We start from the raw sequence: 26,494 nt of genomic DNA on the forward strand, positions 1-26,494 counted from the left end.
GGACAACCATTTGTCTGAAGTGGTGTAGGGTTTCCTGCCTAAGCAGGGAGTTGGACTAGAAGACCTTCAAGGTCCCTTTCAACTTTGTTATTCTATTCTGTTGGTGTTCTGTTCTGCTCTGTTCTAGTCTACTCTAGTCCAGTTTAGTCTAGACTGCAATGAAGGCATCCTATTTTTCCTATTTACTTTTAGTTCATCACATTGCAAGGTGCAGCTAATCCTCGACTTGCAACCACGGTTGAGCCCAAAATTTCTGTTGCTAAGCGAAACATTAGTTAATTTAATTTTTGTCCTATCTTACGATCTTTCTTCCCAAAGTTGTTAAGTGAACCACTGCAGCTGTTAAGCTAGCAAGAGCCGCGGTGGTGCAGTGGTTAGAATGCTGTATTGCAGGCTAATTCTGCCCACTGGCATCAGTTCGATCCTCAATGGCTCAAGGTTGAGTCAACTTTCCATCCTTGCGAGGTGGGTAGAATGAGGACCCAGATTGTTGGGGGAAGTATGTTGGCTCTGTAAACCACTTAAGAGATGGCTGTAAAGCACTACGAAGCGGTATATAAGTTTAATTACTATTGCTACTGCTAGTAACACAGTTTGTAAATGAATCTGACTTCCCCATTGACTTTGCTTATAAGAAGGTCACAAAAGATTGGTCACATGATCCGGGGCACGGGAACCATCACAAATATGGGTCAGTTACCAGATTTTGATCATGTGACCATGGGGATGCTGAAATTGTTGTGTGAAAAATGGTCACTTTTTTCAGTCCCTTTGTAACTTCAAATGGTCACTAATGAACTGTTGTAAGTCGAAGACTACCTGTATATCCTAGTTAATGTCACTGTGACCCATATGTGAAGCTTTAGGTGTTAGAGCAGAGGTCCCCAAAGTTGGCAACTTTAAGATTTGTGGACTTCAACTCCCAGAATTCTCCCAACTATGCTGGCTGAATTCTCCCAGCTATGCTGGCTAGAGAATTCTGGGAGTTGAAGTCCACAAGTCTTAAAGTTGCCAACTTTGGGGACCCCTGTGTTAGAGAATCCAAACTGGACAATCTTAAATGGCCAATTTTGTAAACCTAGGAGGTTCTCCCACTTGATTTAATTATGCATATAATGTAACTGCTTACCTTTGGGGGGCTGGTAAATCATTTCGCTACGTGCCATGTGAATTGTGATCAGTCCCATAAGGATGGAAACAAATGGAATAAGGAAACCCAGGTTCTGGGCCACCGACTGCTGGATGTATGAAATGCTGATGAAGACGATGGCTGAACTGAGATTGACCAACCAATGAAACCTGTAAGGGGAAATGGCAACGATCATTATTTTTAGAGACAGATGAAAAAAAAAAAGAACTTTTATTTGTGAGAAGAAGCTGGTTCCTTTTAAAAGGGAAGTCACAATGCAGTTCCGAATACGATAAATCCAGATCAATGCTCTGCAGTATCCTGGGGGTCAAGTGATTCCCAAAGCAAAATCAACGGGAAAGCCAGATTCGCTTAACAACTGTGTTATTGATTGAAGAGCTGCAGCGATTCGCTTAACAAATGAGACGAGAAAAGTCAAATGGAGCCAATTCACTTAACAAATTTCTCACTTAACAACATACATTTGGGGCAGTGGTGGGATTCAAATTGTTTTACCGCTGGTTAGGTGGGGGTGGCTTGGTGGGCGTGGCTTGGTGGGGGTGCTTTGCCTAACTCTGGTGCGTAGCTTTCCCCACACCAGCTGAGGCCCGCAGCGCCAATCAGAGAATAAAGAGAATAAATAAGAGAAAAGCGTAGAGGTGGATGGGAGAGCCAATTCTGAGCTTTCCTCTTCTTTTTCCTCTCGGCTGATTGCGGAGGATTTTTTTTCCTCCTCTTAAGCTGATCTCAGCTTTTTTTTTACTACCGGTTCAGTTGAACCGGTCCAAACGGGTAGCATACCACCACTGATCTGGAGCTCAATTGTGGTCGTAAATTGCGAACTACCTGTATTCCCTATTCTATCCTGGTAGGAACAAGCCCACTACGATTTTCGCATGATAATTTCTCTACCAAGGATTTTTGCCAGGTGGCCTTCATTGGACCTCTGCTGGATTTTATTTTATTTTTTTAAAAAAATCACAATGACAGACATAATTCAAAAGTGGTTTTTTTAAAAAAAAAAACTGGTAATTTTAGATGAAGAGCATTTCAGGGACTCCAAAGGTCAAGACAGAATCTTTGTATGCCAGAAGACGAGAGACTGGAGGAATCCCCCAGTGGGTATTAACACTGAACTAAACTATCTTTCATCTTGTTAGAGCAGAATGGCAGTGGCTGAGTCAGAGCCATATAACTGCCTAATGGGCCAAAGAGAACACAGACAGCAGTTGAAGAAGGGAATAATGATAGGTCCGACTGGAGTGAATTGAGAAGTAGAAATAAAACCAACTCTAACCACGGCAACCAATTCTTCACGGGACAAACTTCACATCAGTTAAAAACCAGGATCCACGAACACCGGCTGGAAGCCAAATGTCACGATCCCAAATCCCTAATCTCTACCCACTCTGACCCCAAACTGTACCAGTTCAATTGGAGCAATACAAAAATCATTGGCCATGTTAACCACCCACCGCTGTTGTGGTCCGCTGTCAATCTGAGGAGAGGGCAGCAGAGTTGGACAGTGGGGAAGAACATGGACCAGTCTGGGAGTCTGGGGAGGACTTGGACAAGGGTCCTGCGTCTGATACAGAGACGGGGCCAGGGCCATCTGGGAGTTATGTGCTGACTCCGGAGCCTCCAGAATCTGAAGGGCTGCACTGGCATAGTCTACTTAATCCCACCCTGAGGACTTGAGGGTTGATGAACCGACGTGCCACCTTGTGTGCTTGTGCCGTGAATCCTGACCTGTTGGGACTGCTGTTTCCTGGACTTTGTGTGCGCCCATTGGACTTGATTACCCAGTGACTCTTGCTGTGCTGAGCTTGTAATCCAAACCTGGTCAACGGGAGTACTTTCTGAGAACTTGTTTTTTGGGTTTGAATAAACCCTGGTAGAAATATCTCTCTCTCTCTCTCTCTCTCCTCTGTCTCTGTGTGTGTGTGCACGCGTGTGTGTGTATGAGGGGAGCGGGGCAACCCACACAGAAGAAATAATGGTGCAGTATAAATCTACAGAGTGGCTAGGCGACTGGAAATCTACTTTATGAAGAACTGCAATTGTGTACCTGGCAAAAAGCACAAAGTTTCAGAGGAGTCCTTTTCCTAGTTTTACCTGGAGAAGTCATAAATTGAATCTAAGTCCATCTGCATGCATAGAGAGTCTGTCCTTCTCTTGAGTTATCACTCTTTGGGGCCTCCTCAGTTTACATGAAAATGCAACTCCAGATTGTCCCAGAGGTGTGAGACTCATGTGGGGCAGATTTATGTACTATTATATGAGGAATCACAACTTCTCCCTTTCAGACTTTCAATCTCACAAAGGATTTGTTAACTCACCAAACATTTCTACTTACAGATAATGGGGAATGAGGAGCTCAGATAAGCATTAAAATATAGAATTGTTACACATGTATTTTAGACACAGAGAAGCACAGGTAAGTGCTCTTTCATTTACTATCTTGATTAGTATATCCACCCTTAGCAGGAACAGATATTAAAATGAACTAATCATGAAAGAGAAGGTGGCAAAGGAAAAATGATATAAACGGCTACAAAGAATGTTGTGGGCCAGAATCAAAAGGGATAATCTTTGCTCCAGAGCAGTTTACAGTCATATATCCTGAAGAAAGTGGAAGATCTAAACCAGTGTTTTTCAGCCTTGGGCACTTTTAGATGGGTGGACTTCAACTCCCAGAATTCCCCAGACAGCATCCATCTTAAAGTGGTCAACACTGAGAAACATTGATCTACACTTTCTCACAGAGATTTTCCCTTTTTTAGTTTAGAATTCAAATTGGAATAAAGTCAACAGATTTCAAGTGGAGACAATCCAGAAGGATTACAGGTAGTCTTCGACTTACAGTGGTTCATTTAGTGACCGTTTGAAACAACCAAACTGAAAAAGGTGACTTATGGCTGTAGAAAGTTAATGCCTACCCCTCTCCTAGAAGAATGAAATATTCTAGGAAATATTAAAAAGGCAGAATATTTCTCCTAAAAGAGAAATCGAAATCTTAAGGGGCACAGAAACTCAGCCCCAGCAGATATGTTGGTACCAGCTTATCTCTAAGACAACTCAGATCCAAACAAGGACAAAGCCATTAAGTCATAATAGGAATTGCCCAAAGCCCCTTCATTACATCACCCAGCAAGACTCAAGACAACCTACAAAGTTAGCTACCTGTTCATGGCCCCATGGGAGTCTGACAACCAATCAGGATACATTTCTTGCCACAGGAACAGGAAGCAAGTTCAAAAGCCCAACGGAGGGTATAAATCTCTCTCCCTCTCTCACCCATGTGCTCCATTATGCCCAGGACCTTAAACCATGTGGTCCTGCCAAGCCATCCTTCCAAGCAGTCTCCATGTTTCCAGTGTCTTTCTTCCCACTTGGAACTGAACCCAGATGGACATTTCCTCCAACACGACGTTTTTCACACGTATGACCCTTGCAGCTTTCCCATGGTCCCATGATCAAAATTCAGATGCTTGGCAACTGCTTCGTAATTATGTTGGTTGCAGTATCCCAGGGTCGTGTGATCAGCTTTTGCCATCTTCTGATGAGCAATGGGGAAGTCAAATTCACTGAACACTCATGTCACTAACTTAAGAACTGCAGTGATTCACTTAACAACGGTGGCAAGAAAGGCCGTAAATGGGGGGAAAACTCACTTAAAACTATCTCACTTAGCAACAGAAATGATGGGCTCAATTATGGTCATAAACCAAGGACTACTTATAGTCAGAAACAAACCCCCCCAAATGGAACAACTGAGTATCTAGTTTCTTTTAACAAGACTGTTCTCCACTTATGTATTCAACCACTACTGAGCTGTACTGATTTTCAGTTTATCTGCTACCAATTTGCAATCTAACAGTTGTAGCGTTACATGATTAAACACACACACACACACACATCCATTTGCTAAGGTAGGCCATAAGGAACCTCTATTGGGTACCAGATTGAGGGAGCAAGCTAGCAAATCACACAAAATGCAACTTTTTTAGAACGGTTGATTTCCCGCTAGCTAAACATTTGATCCACTCCTATTTCCTAACGGGGCTTCTTTTGTTCCAATTAATATCATATATATTCACATCCCAGCTATTATCTGCTTGTTGCTTGGTTAGAAGGAAATAATGATGTCTCCAAGTGAAGCTGCGAGCAATTAAGGTATACCCAGAATAGGGACCTCAGAAGACAACAAGTTAGATTAATAGTGCCTTGCAGTGCAGGGGCCCCCAAAACTCAAAGCAATTACACATTTTCTAAAAAGTCAAATTCAACATGGGCTGGATCTTCTTCCCTCCTTCCTCTCATTTAGAGACACCCCCCCTCCAAGAAATAAAGGAAGAGGGGGAAGGTGCCAATGGTAGTGCCTGGTTAAAGGAGGGGGAGAAAAAAATACACAATGGTTCAATTCACCGATTGCACTAAGCTATCATGCGTGATGGGGTTTTAACAGAATATAACATAATAACAGAGTTGGAAGGGACCTTGGAGGTCTTCTAGCCCAACCGCCTGCTTAGGCAGGAAACCCTATACTATTTCAGACAAATGGCTGTGCAATCTCTTCTTAAAAGCTTCCAGTGTTGGAGCATTCACAGCTTCTGGAGGCAAGTTGTTCCACTGATTAATTGTTCTATCAGAATATTTATCCTTAGTTCTAGGTTGCTTCTCTCCTTGATTAGTTTCCATCAAACATACAAAACATCAAACATACTAAATTAATTTTATATTCATTTAATGTGCTGTATGAAGCCAGCCACTGCGCCACCATTTATAAATGTATTTTTTTTTACTACATTTGTAGTTTCCTCCAATTGCTGACAACTCTGGTTAGCTCACAGAAAATAACCATGCAAATAAAGGGTGTTCAATCTAAAAGTCCAGAAACAATTGTTCAGAAGTTCCAAACACACTGAGAAGTCTATCATCCAACCTGATCAGAGGTGGTATTCAGCAGGTTCTGACCAGTCCTGGAGAAACGGTAAGCAGAAATTTTGAGTAGTTCGGAGAACCGGCAAATCCCACCTCTGACTGGAGATTTTACAGTATCCTTCCCCTGCCATGCCCACCAAGCCATGCCCACAGAACTGGTAGTAAAAAAATTTGAATCCCACCACTGAACCTGACCGGTTGAGGTTCGGATCACTGAACCATGTTTAAACAAATCATGCCTTCGTGTGACGTGCCATAAAATGGTCATAACATGGGACAAAACTAATTTAATACCTGTCTTACTTAGCAAGAGAAATGTTGGTCTCAGTTGTGGTGGCAAGGACTACTGGTACCACTTTTTAAAATCCTTCAGAGTTGGACACAAACAACCCAGATTTCAATTGGATTGTGAAGTTGGCTCCTTTTGAGAGACAGGTGTCTTTCTTGTTATCTTAAGAAATAGCCCTTCAAGAAAAGATGTCCCAGCTTCTGTTTTTATCCCCCATCCTCCCTTTACTCTCCTTTCCTTACATTTTCAACTTTAATCAGCTCCAAGGAAGGATTACAAACCTCTATAAATGGTTTGTGGAGAGACGGCCTTCTCTAAATAAATCGACCTAATTTATGGCCAATGAAGCAGACTGGGAATAGATTTAGGTGCAATACTTCTCAACGCAGCGGATATAATTAATCTGTGGAATTCATTACCCAAGATATACTTATGGCTGAGTAATGGGGATGGCTTTAAAAGGGGTTTGTATATGTTCATGGAGGATAGGTCTATCCCAAGCTAACAGTTTTGGAGACCATATGTTATCTCCATGTTTGGGGCAGTATGCCTCCTCATGCCATTTTCAGGGGAATGATAGAGGGAGAAGTTCAGGGTGAAGGATTATTTTGATAGGGTGGTTCATGAACAGTAATGCAATTAAACCATTAAACCAACAATTAAATCAGTGAAGACTTGGTCGGATGAGGCAAAGCTGAAACTCCAGGCCTGCCTTGATTGCACTGATTGGAATGTTTTTGAAGATGCCTCTGCAGACCTAGATGAGCTCACAGATACTGTAACATCGTATGTTAGCTTCTGCGAAGACTTGTGTGTACCAACAAGGAACCTGCAAATATAATAACAATAAACCTTGGTTCACAGCTAAACTTAAGTAGCTACGTCGTTCCAAAGAGGAAGCCTACAGAAAAGGTGACAGAATGCGATACAACCAGGCCAGAAACATATTAACAAGAGAGATCAGACCAGCAAAAAGAAGCTACTCTGAAAAGTTAAAGAATCAATTCTCAACAAATGAACCAGCAAACATGCAGAAAACTCTTAAAAACATCACTGGCTTCAGCAAACCATCTTCCCGGGCAGAAGGAAATCAACAACTAGCAGATGACCTGAATGTGTTTTACTGCAGGTTTGAAAGGAAACTATAGCCACCTATCTCCACAACCCACATCTCAACCACACCAACAGCCAAGCTCCCTACAACTGGCCCCAATCCATTGGGCTTACAACCTCTGGTGATCACAGAAAAAGAATTGCGAGATCTATTACACAGACAGAAGCCAGGAAAAGCACCAGGGCCAGAAAAGATAACTCCTTCTTGCTTAAAAGTCTGTGCTGACCAATTGGCCCCCATCTTTACTCGAATCTTCAATAAATCACTAGAGATGTGCTATGTTCCTTCCTGCTTCAAACCTTCTACCATCATCCCAGTGCCAAAGAAGCCCTCTATCAAGGAACTGAACGACTACAGACCAGTTGCTCTAACATCTGTAGTTATGAAAATCTTTGAAAGGCTTGTGCTGTCCCACCTGAAAACCATCACGAATCCGCTGTTAGATCCCATGCAGTTTGCATACCGAGCAAATAGATCAACAGATGATGCTGTTAACATGGCTCTGCATTACATCCTGCAACACCTTGAATCTCCAAATACCAACGCAAGGGTCCTCTTTGTAGACTTCAGTTCAGCATTCGATACTATCATTCCAGACACTCTTCTAAGTAAATTAAACCAACTAGCGGTACCTGAACACACTTGTAAGTGGATCATAAGCTTCCTAACAGACAGGAAGCAGCAGGTGAAGCTAGGCAGAATCACATCCGATACCTGTATAATCAGCACAGGGGCCCCCCAAAGCTGTGTGCTACCTCCACTTCTCTTCTCCCTATATACCAATGACTGCATCTCAAACAATCCATCTGTTAAAATACTGAAGTTTGCTGATGACACAACAGTGATTGGTCTCATTTGAGACAACGATGAATCTGCATCCAGACAGGAGGTTATACAACTTGCCTTGTGGTGTAATCGGAACAATCTGGAACTGAACACACTCAAAACCGTAGAAATGGTGGTAGACTTTAGAAGAAACCCTCCTATACTACCACCTCTTACAATACTAGATAACACAGTATCAACAGTAGAGACCCTCAAATTTCTAGGTTCTACTATATCACATGACCTAAAATGGATGCCTAACATCAAAAACATTATCAAAAAAGCATAACAAAGAATGTTCTTTCTGCGCCAACTCAGAAAGCTCAAATTGCCCAAGGAGCTGCTGATACAGTTCTACAGAGGAATTATTGAGTCTATCATCTATAACTATAACTATCTGGTTTGGTTCTGCAAGCCAACAGGACAGACACAGACTTCAGAGGATAATTAGGACTGCAAAAAAAACAATTACTACCCACCTGCCTTCAATCGAGGACCTGTATACTGCATGAGTCAAAAAGAGGGCTGTGAAAATATTTACAGACCCCTCACATCCCATAAACTGTTTCAACTCCTTCCCTCAAAACGACAGCACTGCACATCAGAACAACTAGACACAAGAACAGTTTTTTCCCGAAAGCCACCACTCTGCTAAACAAATATTTCCCTCAAAACTGTTCAACTATTTACAAAGTGTACACTACTCTTACTGTTAATCTTCTCACCACTCCTTGTCACCCATCCCCTCCCACTTGACTGTTTCCTAGTATGATTTGATTGTTGATTGTACCCTATAACTATCATTAAGTGTTGTAAGTTATGATTCTTGATTCTTAATATATGTACCTTTTCTTTATGTATACTGAGAGTGTTTACACCAAGACAAATTCCTTGTAAGTCCAATCACACTTGGCCAATAAAGAATTCTATTCTATTCTATTCTATTCTATTCTATTCTATTCTATTCTATTCTATTCTATTCTATATTCTATTCTGTTCTGTTCTGTTCTGTTCTGTTCTGTTCTATTCTATTCTATTCTATTCCTATATTCTATTATGTTCTATTCTATTCTATTCTATTCTATTCTATTCTGTTCTGTTCTGTTCTGTTCTGTTCTGTTCTGTTCTATTCTATTCTATTCTATTCTATTCTATTCTATTCTATTCTATTCTATTCTATGCAAGCATCTGCAATATCTTCCAAAATGCAAGAGAGACCACAATTGACAGGGCCACCCAAAACAGAAAGGGGTTCCGGGAGCCACAGAGAAGATGTTGGTGGACTGTCCTGTTTGAACCCCAATGTAAGAGATGCAAATCAGCAACAACGGAGTCAGGGAGAGATTACTTAAGATGACAAGCTTTGCATGGATTGGGGGTCAAAGATGTAACTGTATTTGCAGTGGTGGGATTCAATTTTTTTTTACTACCGGTCCTGTGGGTGTGGCTTGGTAGGCGTGACATGGCTTGGTGGGCGTGGCTTGGTGGAAGTAGCAGGGGAAGGTTACTGCAAAATCCCATTCCCTTCCCACCCCACTAACCTGCTTTCCAGCTCTATTCTCCTGTACAGGGCAACAAAAGAAGACTCAGCCGATCAGCTGGGACTCGGGAGGCAGAGAATAGATGGGGGTGGGACCAGTCTGAGGTGGTATTTGTCAGTTCTCCAAACTACTCAAAATTTCCACCACTGGTTCTCCAAAACCGGTCAGAACCTGCTGTATACCACCTCTCTGTATTTGACTAGTTCTATCACTATGAAGAGAGAGTTTGTGTTGTGAATCAATAAAAGTAACTTGGCCCAAATGCAAAGCAGGTTTTGAAAGCCTGCACACCTGATTGGTCCTTAAACAATGAACAAGGATTGGTCCATAACAGGCCCCTGATTGGCCAAAATTTGGACACTTCTTATTGGGTTTTAGTTGAACTTGTTGCATATGTTATTGGTTAATAGGGTAGCAGCCAACCCTATAAAAGGGTTACTGCTGCCCATAGCCTTGCTCTGTTCTGTTCTATTTACTGTTATTAAAGAGTTGAAGTCACTGGTCAGATGTCTGGTCTCCATTATTCTCCAAACTTAACAGTTTGGTGTAGTGATTAAGATACCAGGTTAGCTATCCAGAAACCATGAGTTCTAGTCCCAAGTTAGGCACAAAACCAGCTGAGTGACCTTGGGCCACTTACTCTTTCTCTCAAATCTAGGAAGAAGCAGCCATAGCAAATCAGCAGTCACTGGGAGCCAACACTGACTCAAAGCAACAAAATGGGGGGCGGGGGGGAACCACAGGTAGTCCTCAACTTATGACCATTCATTTCACAACTGTTCAAAGTTATGAAGGTGCTGAAAACAGTGACTTACAACTGGCACTTACTATTCTTAAGAGTGTCCCTGCAGCCATGTGACCATAATTTGGGGCCTTGGCAACTGGTGTGTATTTACAATAATTGCAGCATCCTGGGGTTGCATGATCATCATTTGTAACCTTCCCAAGATGCTTTCAACAAGCAAAGTCAGTGGGGGAAACTGGATTTGCTTTGTGAAATTTGCTTAATGACCAGAGCGAAAAGGCAGAATTGGGCAGAACTCACTTAATGATCACACCTCGTAGCAACAGAGGTTCTGGTCCTAATTGTGATTATAAGTGAAAGACTACCTGAATTACAACAGTATTTTCCTTCCTTCCTCCCACCCTCCCTTCCCCTCTCCCTCCTTCCTAAACTCTCACCCTCTTTCTTTCTTTCTTTCTTTCTTTCCTTCCTTCCTTCCTTCCTTCCTTCCTTCCTTCCTTCCTTCCTTCCTTCCTTCCTTCCTTCCTTCCTTCCTTCCTTCCTTCCTTCCTTCCTTCCTTCCTTCCTTCCTTCCTTCCTTTCCTTCCTTCTTTCTGCCCTCCCATCCATCCATCCATCCATCCTTACAGAAATTCATTTTCTCACCTGACTTTCTTCAACTAGCCTAAACCCCTAAAACACCCTGCTCAGATTACCTCAAGGATCTATTTTATAAAAATTAATCTTTTCTTTTGTAATCAACGCTAGGAAATGTCACTTTGATTAAATAACCCACCTTCTCCTGAACTACTAGGACTGCAGTACAATAAATTCTCCCGAGCAACCATTTAGATGGATCTTCAGCCTTAATTCTCTGGAGTCTTATTTAATCAAAATGATGTTGCTAATTAAGGATTAAAACCCAGAATCGAATTTTTAAAAAGGAAGGCTTTTCTCTCTTTCATTCTCTCTCTTTTGCGTAGGTCAAGGAGGAAGAATTTGCTGGGAAGAACCAAACAATATTTTTCCCTTCGGTAAAGCTGCAATATTTAGCAACGGACTTCTTCCAAAAGGAGAAGTAATTGGGAGGGCTGGTGAAGGAGAATAAAGAAGCTAAACTCAATAAAACCGTTCTCCAAGGAAACAAAAAGTAGCACATTCTCATTGGAGCTTTGATTCTCAATAATAAAATGTATTCAGCATCATTAAATCACATTTTCTAAGTTTCTGTGCTCCTCTCCCAAATTCACAATGGTAAAGAGTTCAGTGATGAGATTGGGTCACATTTGAAACTGCTGTAGGAATGATGTGATGTTATTGAGATGATCTCCTAAATTTTGTTAAAGGATAATCTATACCTGAGGGGACAATTTTCCTTTGTGAGGTCCCTCCATTTCTGAAACTCGTGCAAAACATACATCTCAAACCAGGGGTGGGATTCAAATTTTTTAACAACCGGTTCTGTGGGCGTGGCTTAGGTGATGGGCATGGCTTGATGGTCGTGTGACTGGGTGGACGTGGCTTGGTGGTCATGTTATTGGCTGGGTGTGGCCAACTCAATATCACTCACATCGAGGCACACATCTCCTCACCTGGCCTCTCATGACTGTGGGGATGCTGCAACAGTCGTAAGTGTAAAAAACGGTCATAAGTCACTTTTTTCAGTGCCATTGTAATTTTGAATGGTCGCTCCACACAAGCAAAGTACCAGCAAAGGAGGGGGGAAAAAACTCCAGAGATGTTCCAGAGACAGGAAGTCTAGTCCTGCCAAGAATGTAATAAGGGTTAACAGAGAGGCAGTTTCTATAAGCAACACCAGAATGTTTCCTTCCTGCCTTCCTTACAGGATTAGGCCAGTAATTTCTTCTAACAATCGGTTCTTCGAACTGCTTAGAATGTTAACAACCGGTTCTAGCGAATAGATGCGAACTGGTAGAATCCCACCCCTGTCTCAAACAAAACAGTCAGCCATGGGCCTTTACAAATGTGTACAGAGGGCTCAACATCTAAGAGGCTGCCAGAAAGAATTACCCATAGCACCTGAAGGCAGGAAGAAGCAATGGATGGAGACTAATCAAGGAGAGAAGCAACCTAGAACTAAGGAGAAATTTCCTGACAGTGAGAACAATTAATCAGTGGAACTACTTGTCTTCAGAAGTTATGTGTACTCCAACACTGGAGGTATTTAAGAAGAGATTGGACAACCATTTCTCTGAAATGGTATAGGGTTTCCTGCTTGAGCAGGGGGTTGGACTAGAAGACCTCCAAGGTCCCTTCCAACTCTGTTATTCAATTGTCTTATGTGAATACTTTCTCTCCTCCATGTTTACATGTGTGGATTTGCAGATGTTGCTTAAGACATTGCTACCAAATAATATCAATGGTGACTTTTACCTTCCTGTTTAATCCAAAAAGAAAGACAGACTATCAGTTTTACAATGTATAACTTGTGGGGTCCAGGGTGTTTTCTGAGCATGGATGTTTTCTTGCAAATGTTTCATTACCAGATAGGTAGCATCGTTGGTGATCAGTGATGTTACTTAGTTGGGTAATGAAATGTCTGCAACAAAACAACAAAGCTCAGGAAGTACCAAGGATCCCCACAATTCAACCCTGTGTTATGGCTGCAGGAACTGAGTATGTCCAGTTTAATCAAAAGAAGGACTAGGGGTGACATAATAGCACTGTTCCAATATCTAAAGGGCTGCCACAAAGAAGAGAAAGTCAACCTATTCTCCAAAGCGCCTGAGGGGAGGACAAAAAGCAATGGATGGAAACTAATCAAGGAGAGAAGCAACCTAGAATTAAGAAAGAATTTCCTGACAGTTGAAACAATTAACCAGTGGAACAATTTCCTTCCAGAAGTTGTGGTTGCTCCAACAATGAAAGTTTTTAAGAGGAGATTGGACAACAATTTGTAATAATATAATAATATATGTGGATATATGCATAATTTATTTATGTATTTATTTATTTTGTCGTGTTTATGTAGTGTATATTGGAGGTGGTTACTCTTTGAGAGCTGCATGCAACAAAATTTCATTTTAATATATGCCGATTAGTGTACTTTCAAAGTGACAATAAAGTTATTCATCCATCTGTCCATGTATCCATCTGTCCATGTAACCATCCGTCCGTCCATCCATCCATCCATCCATCCATCCATCCATCCATCCATCCATCCATCCATCTATCCATCTATCCATCTATCTATCTATCTATCTGGAATGATATAGGGTTTTCTTGCCTGAGCAGGGAGTTGGACTGGACAACCTCCAAGGTCCCTTTCAACTCTTCTGTTATTCTTTTATTGTGTATTTTTTCCCTGATGTTGAAGTTGCTATTTCAGTTCTGCTGTTGGCACTACATCTGGTCACCTCAATTGCTATTTCCCGCTGATGAAAATTTATTAAGTTGCATCCGATTCGTGTGCTTAAAAAAAAACATACCCTTATGCTTGCCCATGAAAGAAAAAGAAAAGCAGTTTTTGATTTTACACCTCAACAATATCCTGAGAGGCTATTCTGAAGTGAGAACTTGGCTTTGTTAACAAGACTCCTAATGACGGGAGATAAAAATAAATAAAGATCCTCATTAGCTCCAGACCTTTGAAGGGAAGAAAGGTACTTCTTCCCAGTTAGGAAGGATCTTCAGGCCTGTTCAATTGATTAAATCTCTTTTTTTTAGAAAAACCTGGGCTGCTTCCAACATATCCAAGCCTGAAAAACAAGGATGGGTATACAGTTATACAAACTCCTATTTCTACTCCTTGGTCCAGAAGTTAATTAACATTCATGAACTCAATAACTGCAAACTTTACTGAAGGGTGCATCCAATATTTCTTTTCTTCTCCCTTGCAAGTTGTTCTCAGTTCTGCTCTTAGGCCATTCTTAACTGTTAAGTTGTGGGAATGAGAGGCAGGACACCAGCAAGATTCCAATCTGTTTTACTTCCGCATAGGACTGAGCTCCAAAGAAACTGCGGCAGCCCTTGTTATAGTTGTGCTGCTCGCGGCTGTGGCCAGTGACGGCTCTTCAAAATTCCCGCCGCCACGGACCGACCAATTGCAGGTAAGTATGCTAATACATAACGTTAACCTCCCTTTTCCCCACCTTTTCTCAAACAAGCCTTGCCTTGGCTATTCTCTTTTTCAATAACTCCTCCACTTCCAAAAATAGATATACACCTTTGCTAGGAAAATCATAGATGCGATTTTATAGCTCAGCTCTCTCTTACAAACATTATTTTCGCAAGTCTTTCTGCAGAGAAGAACCATAGACCCTCCCCAGATGAACGTCCTTCAAATGCTCTCACTTGCAATAAAACATTTCGTAACTTTAACATTAAATGTTCTTCAATTAACTGGAATTGCTCTGTTAAGGTTGCAGTCACAGCTAAACATATCCAACCAACCAACCATTCTGCATTAAATATACGATTGAGCTTTGATAACCATTGTCTTCTGTACACCTTTACTGTTTATTGCACTTGTAGAAAGTTAGCACCCATCCCTCTCCTAGAAGAATGAAATATTTTAGGAAATATTAAAAAGGCAGAATATTGTATTTTCCTAAAGGGAGAAATGGAGAAACTTGCACTTGGAAGGAAGCCTTTCTTAATAGCACCCAACAGATGACAGCACTTAAGAGATAAAGAAATTGATAGCTCTATTCAAAAGCAAATACCCTCACCAAAGATCCAACAAAGGTAGGATTAACCCTCAGCCACAATAAAAATTGCCCAATGACCCTTCTGTCAGCCTCAAGATATCTCCCACATCTTATATCTTCTGCATCCTCTCTATTGCATCTTCTCTGCTGCTATGCTATGCTATTTCTTTCGGCTGTCATTAGCAACAGGGGGAGGGGGAACTTGGAGGGGAAGAGAGCTGGAGGTGTTTTGCATTCCTTTGCTGTGGGTAGCAAGGGAGGGGGTGTATGAATTCTTGTCTTTAACTTTCCATTTCTTGGCTAGCTTCTATCCCCTTTGCGCAGCTGCGAAGTTTTATCAAAATATGTCAAGGTCAACGGACAGAGGCATCATCGCCACCTGAAGATGCCCACATGATCATATTCGGAACTTTTAATTGGAAGAATCATTTGGACTTTGGGGGGTGGGAACAATTCCATTCCTTTGTATATGTGATCTGCGTGCCAAATTTTCAGATTCTGAATTAAATCTGTAGCTTCCACTTTGATTTCCAGTAAAAGGAAAACTTTGCTCTAACCCACGGAGTCTGAGTATTTCTTTCTTGGATCTTGAAGGGAGCACACACTGACATTATTCCGAATCTCCCCATCAGCCCACCTGGAGAAAATATCAACTTTTCTTCCGAGGGGGTTTCACATCATGTCATCTCCAGCCAGCGATGAAGATGACCAGGGAGCTGCGGGGGGGCAGAGATGCCAGCTACCAGAGATGCCAGCTGCCGACCTGCTGGCCGACCTTACTCTGGAAGAAACCCCAGCTGAGATGCCCAGATGGTCGTTAGGGGTTGGATGGAGAGATCCCGAAGACCCCCCCCTCCTGGGATCACTGTAAGTCGAAGAGGTGCGAGGGAACGGCTGTGGCAAGAGAGGGAGGAGATGGAATGCCGGGAAATTCCTTATGGACGCTTCTGAGGAGCCCGGCATGGCTCCAAGGTATGAGGGGGAAGTCGGGCTGCCCCCACCCCCCTAGCCTAGCCTACGCCAGCGCAGCAGCCAGCTGCCACCCGGGGAGCCCCAGCAATAGGTGTGATTCCTGGGAGACGCAACCTGCCCCCGTTAGATGTGAAGTTTGGAGGAAATCCCAAGGATTTGGGTTTTTTCCTGGTACAAGTCGGGAGCTATATGGCAGAATATGAAAGGGAGTTCACCTCTGAAGCAGCCAAAGTGAGATGTGTTACCAGAACCCTGGAGGGGATGGCAGCAGACTGGATGGTGACTTTGTATAATGATAACTCCCCCCAACTGCGGAGACTCAATGTTTTCATGACTGCATTGAGGAGGAGGTTTGAGGACCCTCTAGCGGAGAGAAGGGCCAGGATCAGAATGAAAACCATAACTCAAGGGGGGAGATCGGTTGCTGACTACACCCAAGAGTTCAGACAGCTGGCATACCACATCCGAGGCTGGTCCCAGGGGGCCCTGATAGAAGCCTACAAAGATGGCTTAAATGAAGATATATACCACATGTGCATCTCCAGAAGGGATCCATATGATTTGCAGTTGTGGTACTTGCTAGCGGAAGAAGTGGAAATAGATCTAACCCGAAGCAGATGCAGAGGAGGCCCCGTATGGAGCAAACCGCTCCCCCCGCGTCTCCGAGAGACCCCTAACCCTCGAAAGGGAGGGGTGATGGCAAGAGCCAAATCCACTGCCTGTTTTCGTTGTGGGAAGGAGGGCCACTGGATTGCGGATTGCCGGGTCAAGCTGGATCCAAAGGGAGTGAGGGGCCCAGGGAGGAAGCCCGAAACACCCCCAACCAAGCCTCGCGAAACCAGGCTAAAGATAGGGGAGGTTGTAGAGATTGCCCCTCCGGCGGGAGAGGAGCTGGGACCTCCGACTCCCCTCGACGAGAGCGAGACCGACTCGGAAGCTGATGTCCCGGTAAGTCCTAACCAAGGGCCCATGACCATCCCAATAAAGTTAAGGGTGCCCACCTCAGGGACCGAAGGGGAGATGTTGGCCTTATTGGACTCGGGGTGCACGAGGTGCGTGATTAGCATGAAAGTAGTCAAGGGCATGGGCATCGGACTGAGAACTTTAAGAACGCCCATATCCTTTTGCCAACTGGATGGATCTGAGGCGGGAGGTTGCCCTGCACGTTTAATAACGGAACCCCTAGAGATGACTATGGGAACCCACAGCGAGACCCTGTGTTTTATTGTGGCCCCTGGGATGGAACAGCCTCTAATATTGGGATTGCCCTGGCTTCGGAAGTGGAATCCCCATGTGAACTGGAGAGAGGGGTGGATATGGGTCCGCACCGATTGGCAACCGGAAGGAGAGGAGAAAGCCCATCCGAAGCTTCAAAGCCCGGCTGAGACAGCTTCCGCAGGTGCCGAGCGCATGGAGGGGGAGGAGAAAATCCCGAAGGAGTACTGGGACTTAAGAGAGGTGTTTAGCGAAGAGGCCTCTGATGAGCTCCCTCCTCATCGTTCAACAGATTGTAGTATTGAATTTCTACCGGGGGTGACGCTCCCGAAACCGAAGCTGTATTCGATGAAACCACGGGAGCTGGGGGAATTGAGATCGTTTATCGACAAGAACTTGAAACGTGGTTTCATCCAACCCGCTAGATCTTGAGTGGCAGTCCCTGTGTTGTTCCGCAAGAAGAAAGATGGCTCCAAACGCTTGGTGGTCGACTACCGAAACCTGAACGCGGTGTCCGTGGAGAACGTGTACCCCCTCCCTCTGATGAAGGACATGTTAGCCCACCTGGCCAAAGGGAAGATTGGACTTGAGGGAGGCGTACTACCGAATCCGAATTAAAGAGGGAGATGAGTGGAAAACTGCGTTCAACTGCCCGATGGGTTGTTTCCAGTTCAATGTTCTCCCTTTCGGCCTACAGGGGGCACCAGCCGTTTTCATGCAAATGATCAATCAAGTGCTCCACGAACATTTATACAAGGGGTTCTGGTCTACCTTGATGATATCCTTATCTACACGGAGACTAGAGACGAACATGTGAAACTGGTACGCTCCGTGCTGCACAAACTGCAGGCTGCCAAATTGTACGCCAAATTGTCCAAATGTGAGTTCCATCAAGAAAAAATCGACTACCTGGGATATCGTATCTCACCCAAGGGCATTGAGATGGACCCAGAGAAGGTGCGAGCCGTATTGGACTGGGCCCCACTGAGAACCCAAAAACAGCTTCAAAGTTTCCTTGGATTTGCTAACTTTTACCGGCAATTCATCCCGTCTTTTGCTAAAATAGCCATGCCCATCACCAACCTCCTAAAGACAAAGGGGGAAACGAAACCAAAGCCCAGCCAACCGTTGAATTGGTCCATGGAGTGCCAAGCCGCTTTTGAAAAGCTAAAAAGACTATTTGCTGCAGAACCAGTGCTGAAACACCCAGACATGGACGCCCCTTTCGTGATCCAAGCTGATGCGAGCGATGTGGCTGTGGGGGCAGTCTTACTTCAATTAAACGAGAAGGGGACACTACAACCTTGCGCCTACACCTCCCGTAAGTTGACTGACACTGAAAGGAGATGGGCTGTTTGGGAGAAGGAAGCTTTTGCAGTCCATTGGGCCTTACTAACTTGGAGGCATTTTTGGGAAGGAGCGAAGCACCCATTTGAGGTATGGACTGACCATAAGAATCTGGAGGCCTTAAAAACACCTTGGAAGTTATCCCTTAAGCAAATTAGGTGGGCTCAGTATTTCAAGCGATTCAATTTCTCTTTGAAGTACATCCCAGGAGGGAAAATTTTTATGGCAGATGCCCTATCTAGAATGCCTCAATACAACAGTGTTCATAAAGAAGTGATAAGGCCAATCGTGTCAACCACACAGCTGGCTGCCCCAGTGGTTACCAGAGCGCAAAAGAGGAAGCAAGAGAGGGATCTGTCCAGTGACCTGATGGAACGATTTAAGGAGGCCTTGAAAACGGATGAGTGGTTCCTGGCGAATAACTGCACCGTTCGAGATGGTTTAGCCTGGGTAGGTGCGAAATTGCACGTACCACAAACCCTGAGAAGCCAAGTGTTACAACAAACTCATGATTCCAAGGCGGCTGGTCATTTTGGGTTTGTGAAGACCTTACACCTGGTGAAAGCGGCAGTTCTGGTGGCCTTCGTTGAAAAAGGACATTGAGACTTATGTAGCGAGCTGTCCAGTTTGCGCCTCAGCCAAAAGACCTCCTGGTAAACCACCAGGTCTGTTGCAAGATGTGGCTAAGCCAACTGCTCCTTGGAGGGAAATCTCCATGGACTTTATAGTAGACTTACCCGAGAGCACCGGGCACACAGTCATCTGGGTGGTGACCGATTTGTTCTCCAAACAAGCACACTTCATACCTTGCTCCAAGATTCCCTCGGTGAAGTCGCTGGCCAGATTGTTCATTATACATGTCTATAGACTGCATGGTGTCCCTGAGCGTGTAGTTTCTGACCGAGGGGTCCAATTTACCTCGAACTTCTGGAGGAATTTTTGAATTTAATAGGCTCCACCCAGGGCTTAAGCTCCGCCCACCATTCCCAAACTAATGTGGCCTGTGAGAGGACCAACGGGTGCTGGAGCAATATCTCAGGTGTTACATAAACTATCAGCAGGACAACTGGGTGGATCTACTGCCTTTTGCGGAGGTGGCATATAACAACTCTGTCCACAGCAGTACAGGGTTTACCCCCTTCAAAGTGGCAATGGGGCAAGATTTTGTGCCCATACCTGAACTTCCTCGTGAAAGACCCAATGTCCAGTCGTTGGACGACTGGATATCTCAACTTCAACTCAATTGGCCGGTCGCTCGTAAAGCTTTGGACGAGGCGCACCAGTCTCATAAGAAATTTGCTGACAGGAAGAGAGCCCCACAGAAGTCTTAGCAAGTGGGCGACAAAGTGTTCCTCTCAACTAAATATTTACAGACCACCCAGAAATTGAAGAAGTTGGGTCCTAAGTATGTGGGCCCTTTTCCTATTGAGCGGATTGTGAATCCTGTGACTGTTCAGTTGACTCTACCAAAAACTCTTCGTCGTATTCATCCGGTTTTCCACGTTAGCTTGTTGAAACCCGAACATACCTGTACATTGAGACTGACCCAGACTGATCCCCCCGTACCATTGTTGATTTTGGGTGAACAACATTTCGAGATTAAAGAGATTTTAGACTCTCGGAAATGGAGGGGTCATCTCCAATATCTTGTAGCTTGAAACATTTTCCTCCATCCTATGCTGAGTGGGTAAATGAGAAAGACATTAGGACTCCTGAACTGCTCAAGAACTTTTATGCAAAATACCCTGATAAACCATAGATTTGCATGCAATTGTTAACATATTTTTATGTTATTCTCTCTTACAGGGACTAATGTCCTTTTTCTAGGGGGTCCGAATGTCAGCCTCAAGATATCTCCCACATCTTATATCTTCTGCATCCTATCTATTGCATCTTCTCTGCTGCTATGCTATGCTATTTCTTTCGGCTGTCATTAGCAATGGGGGAGGGGGGAACTTGGAGGGGAAGAGAGCTGGAGGTGTTTTGCATTCCTTTGCTGTGGGTAGCAAGGGGAGGGGGTGTATGAATTCTTGTCTTTAACTTTCCATTTCTTGGCTAGCTTCTATCCCCTTTGCGTAGCTGCGAAGTTTTATCAAAATATGTCAAGGTCAACGGACAGAGGCATCACCACCACCTGAAGATGCCCACATGATCATATTCGGAACTTTTAATTGGAAGAATCATTTGGACTTTGGGGGGTGGGAACAATTCCATTCCTTTGTTTCTTGGATCTTGAAGGGAGCACACGCTGACACCTTCATTGCACCAGCAATCCAAACTTCAACCAAACTTAACTTAGACAACCTACAGAGCCAGCTATGATCTCTACTTAACCCCTACAACAGCCAATAAAATACATGTTGTTGCAAGAGCAGGAAGTTCAAGTGCAAAGTGCAAGAGAAGATATAACCACCACCCCTCACTCTCAACTCCATGTGGTCATCATTAAATGGACCCTCGTTCTAATCAGCCTCCAGCCTCCATTTTATCTCCAGTGCCTTTCTCCCGGATTGGAGTTGAACCAGATGGATATTTCTTCTAACATACTTGTGGGGTTTTTGTTTCAGTGTAAAATAAAGTATGAAGACAGTCATCAGTGGTATCCGAGCCTTAACTTTGCAATTAAAATTGTGCTAAGATTATAGGGAAGACTTATCCAACCAGTAGTACATGTGAAAAGAATCTGAGTATTCTAGAAGATCAAAAGATCAACGTGAGCCAAGAGGGTGATGCAATTGCAAAAAACAAAAACAAAACAAAACGGATGCTATTTTGGGATCTATTAACAGTAGTTAATATCCAGAACACAGGACCCACTTGGTATTCGGTGTCTAGTTCTGGACACCACAGCCTAACAACCAACTAAAAAAATGAGTTTCTTCAGAGGAGGATTGATGAAAGGAAACTGATAACAATAATAACGACACTCATACGCTGCCAGCTCCCAGCAATAAATAGGCCATTTGCAAAATGTGTTAAAAGGGTGAAAACAAGAAAACTATCATGAGTCAAAACGAAGAGTAAAGGTGGCAAGGATGATAAAGCCAGATCAGAACATTCACACAATAGAAAGGGGTCTTCAGTCAACCTTGGCAAAGTCCTGGCAGAAGAATAAGGTCTTCAAATCCCTTTGAAACACAAGTAGTGGGGACTGTTCAAATCTTGGGGGCAATCTTATTCCAGAAGGCAGAGGAGCTGAGGTTCTAGAGTTCTGATAGGTGGCTTTGTTTAATTCAAGGAACCCGGAGTGCACCAAACCGATCAGATCAGATCAACTGGGCAGAGACCACAGGAGACTAACAGGTCTTCAAGTCATCAGGTAACCAGGTCCTATGCCAGTGATGGCTAATCCTTTTGGCACTGAGTGCCCAAAGCGTGCATGCACGTACCCCCAAAATGCAATACGCCCATGTCCCCCCACGCATGAACCCCGCCCCCCCAGGTATGTGCAGCAGAGATCCAAAGACCAGATGGCCGATGGGAGGTGCGCATGGACATGCACAGCAGAGCTGAGCTGCAGCGACGGCTCACGTGGCCACAGACAGGGCTCTGCATGTCACCTCTGGCACGTGTGCCATAGGTTCGCCATCACGGCCCTATGCCATCAGAAGCTTTATAGGTTATGACTAACCCTGCGCCCAGAAGCAAACTGGCACCCAGTGAAGCTCATGAAGCAGAGCTGTTACATGGGCAGTTCAAGGCATGCCCATCACTGTCTCCACAGCAACCTTCTGGACCATTTGAAACTTCCAGGTAGTCTTGAAAAGGCAGCTCCATGTAGAGCACATTGCAGCAGTCAAGCTGTGGGCATGGGACCCCCAAACTAAGCAATGGTAAAACTAACACGATGTTCTGCAGAACACCTATGAAGCTATACAAAGGCCATACTTGTTAAGTGCTCATTACCAGGAGCAGTAAGTTCAGGAATACCCCCAAATTGCACACCATCCTTGAATGGGGAAGTGCCACCCCATCCAAGATCAGAGGTGGGATATCCCCAGATTCAGGTGGTCCAAACACTCATGACCACTCAGTTTGATAGGTTCAACTTGGAGATGGTTACTCTCCATCGAAATCCATACAGTCTCCAAGTACTGGGGTGGAAGCTTGAGAGCTTCTCTTGATGAACCCTGAGTCAAAAGATATAACTGGGTATGTTCGATGTACTCATGATACCGAACCTCAGACTGGCAGTTGACCTTGTGATTTCATGGAGATGTTGAAAAGGAGAAGAGAGGGAAGTGGACATGTTTACTTTGCAGCAGAGAAGACCAAGGGGAAATATACAGGAGTTTTCAGAAATCAAAAGGCCATTATATAGATAGGGAGTGGATCTCTTCTCTTTTGCCTGGAGAAATTTCAGGTTAGGTTATCAGGAGGAATTTTCTCATAGTAAGACCTGTCAACAGTGGAAAATCTTGTCCTATGAAGTGACATATCCTTCATTGGAGAACTTCAAACAAAAAAAACCCCTCCCTTTTTATGACCCTGTAATTCCTTAATTCAGGGTAGAGTTTGGGGCAACTAGAATGGAGCTGAGTGTTTACTGGCCAGATGCCCTTCCTGACACCATGCTGAGTTCACAGCAGATATTGTCTCTTTGCGCCCTGATAGAGAAAACTCTGCCGCTATCTAAGATTGAATTCTCAACCTTCTGAGTGGGAGGGGAGTGTCTTTACCTAGGCTAGGCCACCATGGCACTCATTATTGGAGATCTTCAACAGACCTGTCTAAAACACTTTAAAGGATCCTGGACCAAGAGGAGTTTGAACTAGATGACCTTTCTAAATCTAGGATTTTGTGATAAATTGGTTCGTCAGCAATCATTGGACCTTACTATTTTCCCTCTTTGATAATTAACCATACAAGTGAAACCTTGGCATTAAATTACATAGCTTGCAACAAACAAACCATTTCCAGGTTTTCCAAAATGATATCCCTCCCACAACTGACCACTTGTATCAGCTGCACATGACCACTGACCAGTTGAAGAAGGACAGAAGCTCCTTTGGTCTATGTTCATCGAGGTTATAAACACTCAAAGGACACACAAAGGCTCTTATTCCTCCAGAGCCAAGGCACGTGGCCAACAGTGCAATGTAGAAGAGGGTTTCCTGCTTCTTTTTAGCCAAAGTGTGAAGGACGTAGTGCTTATCTATGAAAAAATCCTCAAAAGGGAAGGCCACCACAGGTAATAGGGATGTACCTGCAGAAAGAAAGAGGAACATCTAAAAGTATAAAATAGAAATGTCATTTTGGGAAGTTCTGAAGGAACATAGACTTTTTGAAGTGGTCAGCGCCTTATAAATTTTGGGAGTAGGTCATGGTAGCTCTTATAGAAGAACTAATTGCAGCCCTCGATTACAACCATTTATTTAGAGATTTATTTATTCAAAGTTACGACACTGAAAAAAGTTATTTGCAACTGGTCCTCGTACTTATGACCATTGCACCATCTCCATGGTCACGTGGGCATTTGGTAACCAGCATGTATTTACAAATTTACAATTTACACCCCCAGGTTGTGTAACCTTCCCAGTCAATTTTTGACAAGGAAAGTCAATGCGGGAAGCCAGATTTGCTTAATAAACGTGTGAGCCACTTGATAAATGCAGTGATTTGTTTAACAGCTATGGCAAAAAAAAAAAAAAAAAGCCATAAAATCAGGCACAACCCACCAAACAACTGCCTTGCTTAGCAATGAAAATTCTGATCCCAATTGTGGTTATAAGTCGAGGACTGTGTTTCAAATGAGGTTAGGCATTAACAAAATGGCTGCCACAGTGGACTTTGCCAATCAGAAGTTTACTATCCTGTCACTCGATTGTCTCAGTTGAAGCTTTGTCCCTTTTAATGTCAATAGGTACCACACTTCCTAACAAACAGAGGTGGTATTCAGCAGGTTCTGACCAGTTCTGAAGAACTGGTAGTGGAAATTTTGAGTAGTTTGGATAACTAGTGGTAACCTTTCCCCAGGAGTGGGGTGAGAATGGAGATTTTACAGTATTCTTCCCCTGCCATGCCCACCAAGCCACACCCACAGAACCAGTAGTAAAAAAATTTGAATCCCACCACTGCTAACAAAGCCACCCAGCTGAAGCAACCTGCTGTTCTGATTTTTTTTAAAGAATGACCCTGGGAGCTGTTGCTGGAGGCATAATAAATAAATAACAAAATAAGAGAGTTGGGAGGAACTTTGGAGGTTTTGTAATCCACCCAACTGCCAAAGCAGGAAATCCTATACCCCGAAAGGAGTCCAGGAATGCTTTACGAGTTGACGATACCATTTTAGACAAACGGTTGCCTAATTTCTTCTTAAACAACTCCAGTGCTGGAGATCCAAAACTTCTGGAGGCAAACCGTTCAACTGGTTAATTGTTCTGTCGAAAAGTTTCTCTTTAGTTCTAGGTTGCTTTTCTCCTTGATTAGTTTCCACCTATTGCTTCTTGTCTTGCCCTCAGAATAGCTTGACTCCCTCTTCTTTGTGGCAACCCCTTAGATATTGGAACACTGCTATCATGTTATCTCTAGTCCTGCTTTTCATTAAACACTCATCAAAAATAATAAATCTACTGTAAAGTCAGAGAGACTTGGGACAATATTGCTTATTCTTTCCTTAACCTGACATCGGTCTGAATTTCCTCAGACTTGATAAATCTCTGCTTGTTGTCTCAAGGCCAATAAGTTTCATCCATTATGGTCTACATGACTGTCATAGCATGAATGGCAGGAAAAGCAACATATGTTCAAAAAAAAAGTAAAACAATTAAAGAGAGGCCATATATACTATTTCAAAATATGCCGCACAGTGATTTCTCAAATGTGGTACAGAAACACTCAGGGTTTCGAAAGCCATCATTTGCACACCATCTACATTTGGAAATAACTGCCAGCTACCATAAGGTGGCCCAAGAAAGTGATACCTACCGATAAAATGCAGCAAGGCGCACATGTACACCAGTCTGATCCGTCCCACTGGGTGCTCAGCAAGCCAGCCCATCAGAACTGGGGCCACCGTACACGCCCCAGCAAAGCAAACATTGAGCATGGCGGCTTCGTGATTGTGATAACCAAGCTTGATAGTGTAGAAAAGAATCATGTTGCAGACGATGCCGTAGAAAGTGAATTTTTCACACAGTTCCACCAGCAGCAAGCAAACCATCGCCTGGAATTCTTTCTCAAACTTTGAACTAGCCAGGCCAAAGGGATTGGGTCGTCTTCTTTCTGTCTTGGAAACGTGATTCAGAAGTTGTTTGTCCTGCCTAAGTCTTAAGTCTAAGAGAGGCATGACTTGAAGGTTGCTGTGAGTAATGGAATGTGTGTGTGTGAGTGTATCTATGTGTAAATGTGTGTGCTAGAAGAGTTTACCCTCTTCTATAATTAACACCTAAGTGAGAGATTTGTGTTAGATTCTATCCTCGGCCACAACTTTCAGAGCGAGTCCTATTTTCTTTCTGTTTAAAAAACAGATTCAAACGTTGGAATTAATTTTATACGACCGTACAACTTTTGTTTAAAAAAATAACCCACCAAAAAAACAAAACCATCCCTCTTTAATTAGCCTGTTAGGTAGCAAACATGATCTGTGCCCTCTCTTCCACCTACCTCCAGACCACAATTGCCGATTAAAATTATGTGAATCCAATACAATGTGCAGCAAACTTTATCTGTCTGTTACAGATAAAATACCTCGGCAAAATTCAAGTATTAGGATTGAGAAAATA

General features: G+C 43.5%; 1 protein-coding gene across 1 annotated transcript in view; it reads right to left on the reverse strand.

Moving 5' to 3' along the window:
- The window catches only part of SLC15A5 (solute carrier family 15 member 5), a 64,094-nt gene extending 38,036 nt beyond the window's left edge, over positions 1-26,058 (reverse strand). Inside the window, exons 1-3 of the mRNA XM_026678695.2 lie at positions 25,698-26,058; positions 23,754-23,976; positions 1,130-1,299 (exon numbers count right to left, since the gene is read on the reverse strand). Coding sequence (XP_026534480.2) covers positions 1,130-1,299; positions 23,754-23,976; positions 25,698-26,058 — 754 coding nt within the window. The remainder of the gene's footprint in view (positions 1-1,129; positions 1,300-23,753; positions 23,977-25,697) is intronic.
- Between the last annotated feature and the right edge of the window lie 436 nt (positions 26,059-26,494).

The sequence above is a fragment of the Notechis scutatus genome, chromosome 6, assembly GCF_049901735.1.
Source record: "Notechis scutatus isolate UNSWTSFEM ecotype Mainland chromosome 6, rNotScu1.2, whole genome shotgun sequence".
Taxonomy (NCBI): Eukaryota; Metazoa; Chordata; class Lepidosauria; order Squamata; family Elapidae; genus Notechis; species Notechis scutatus.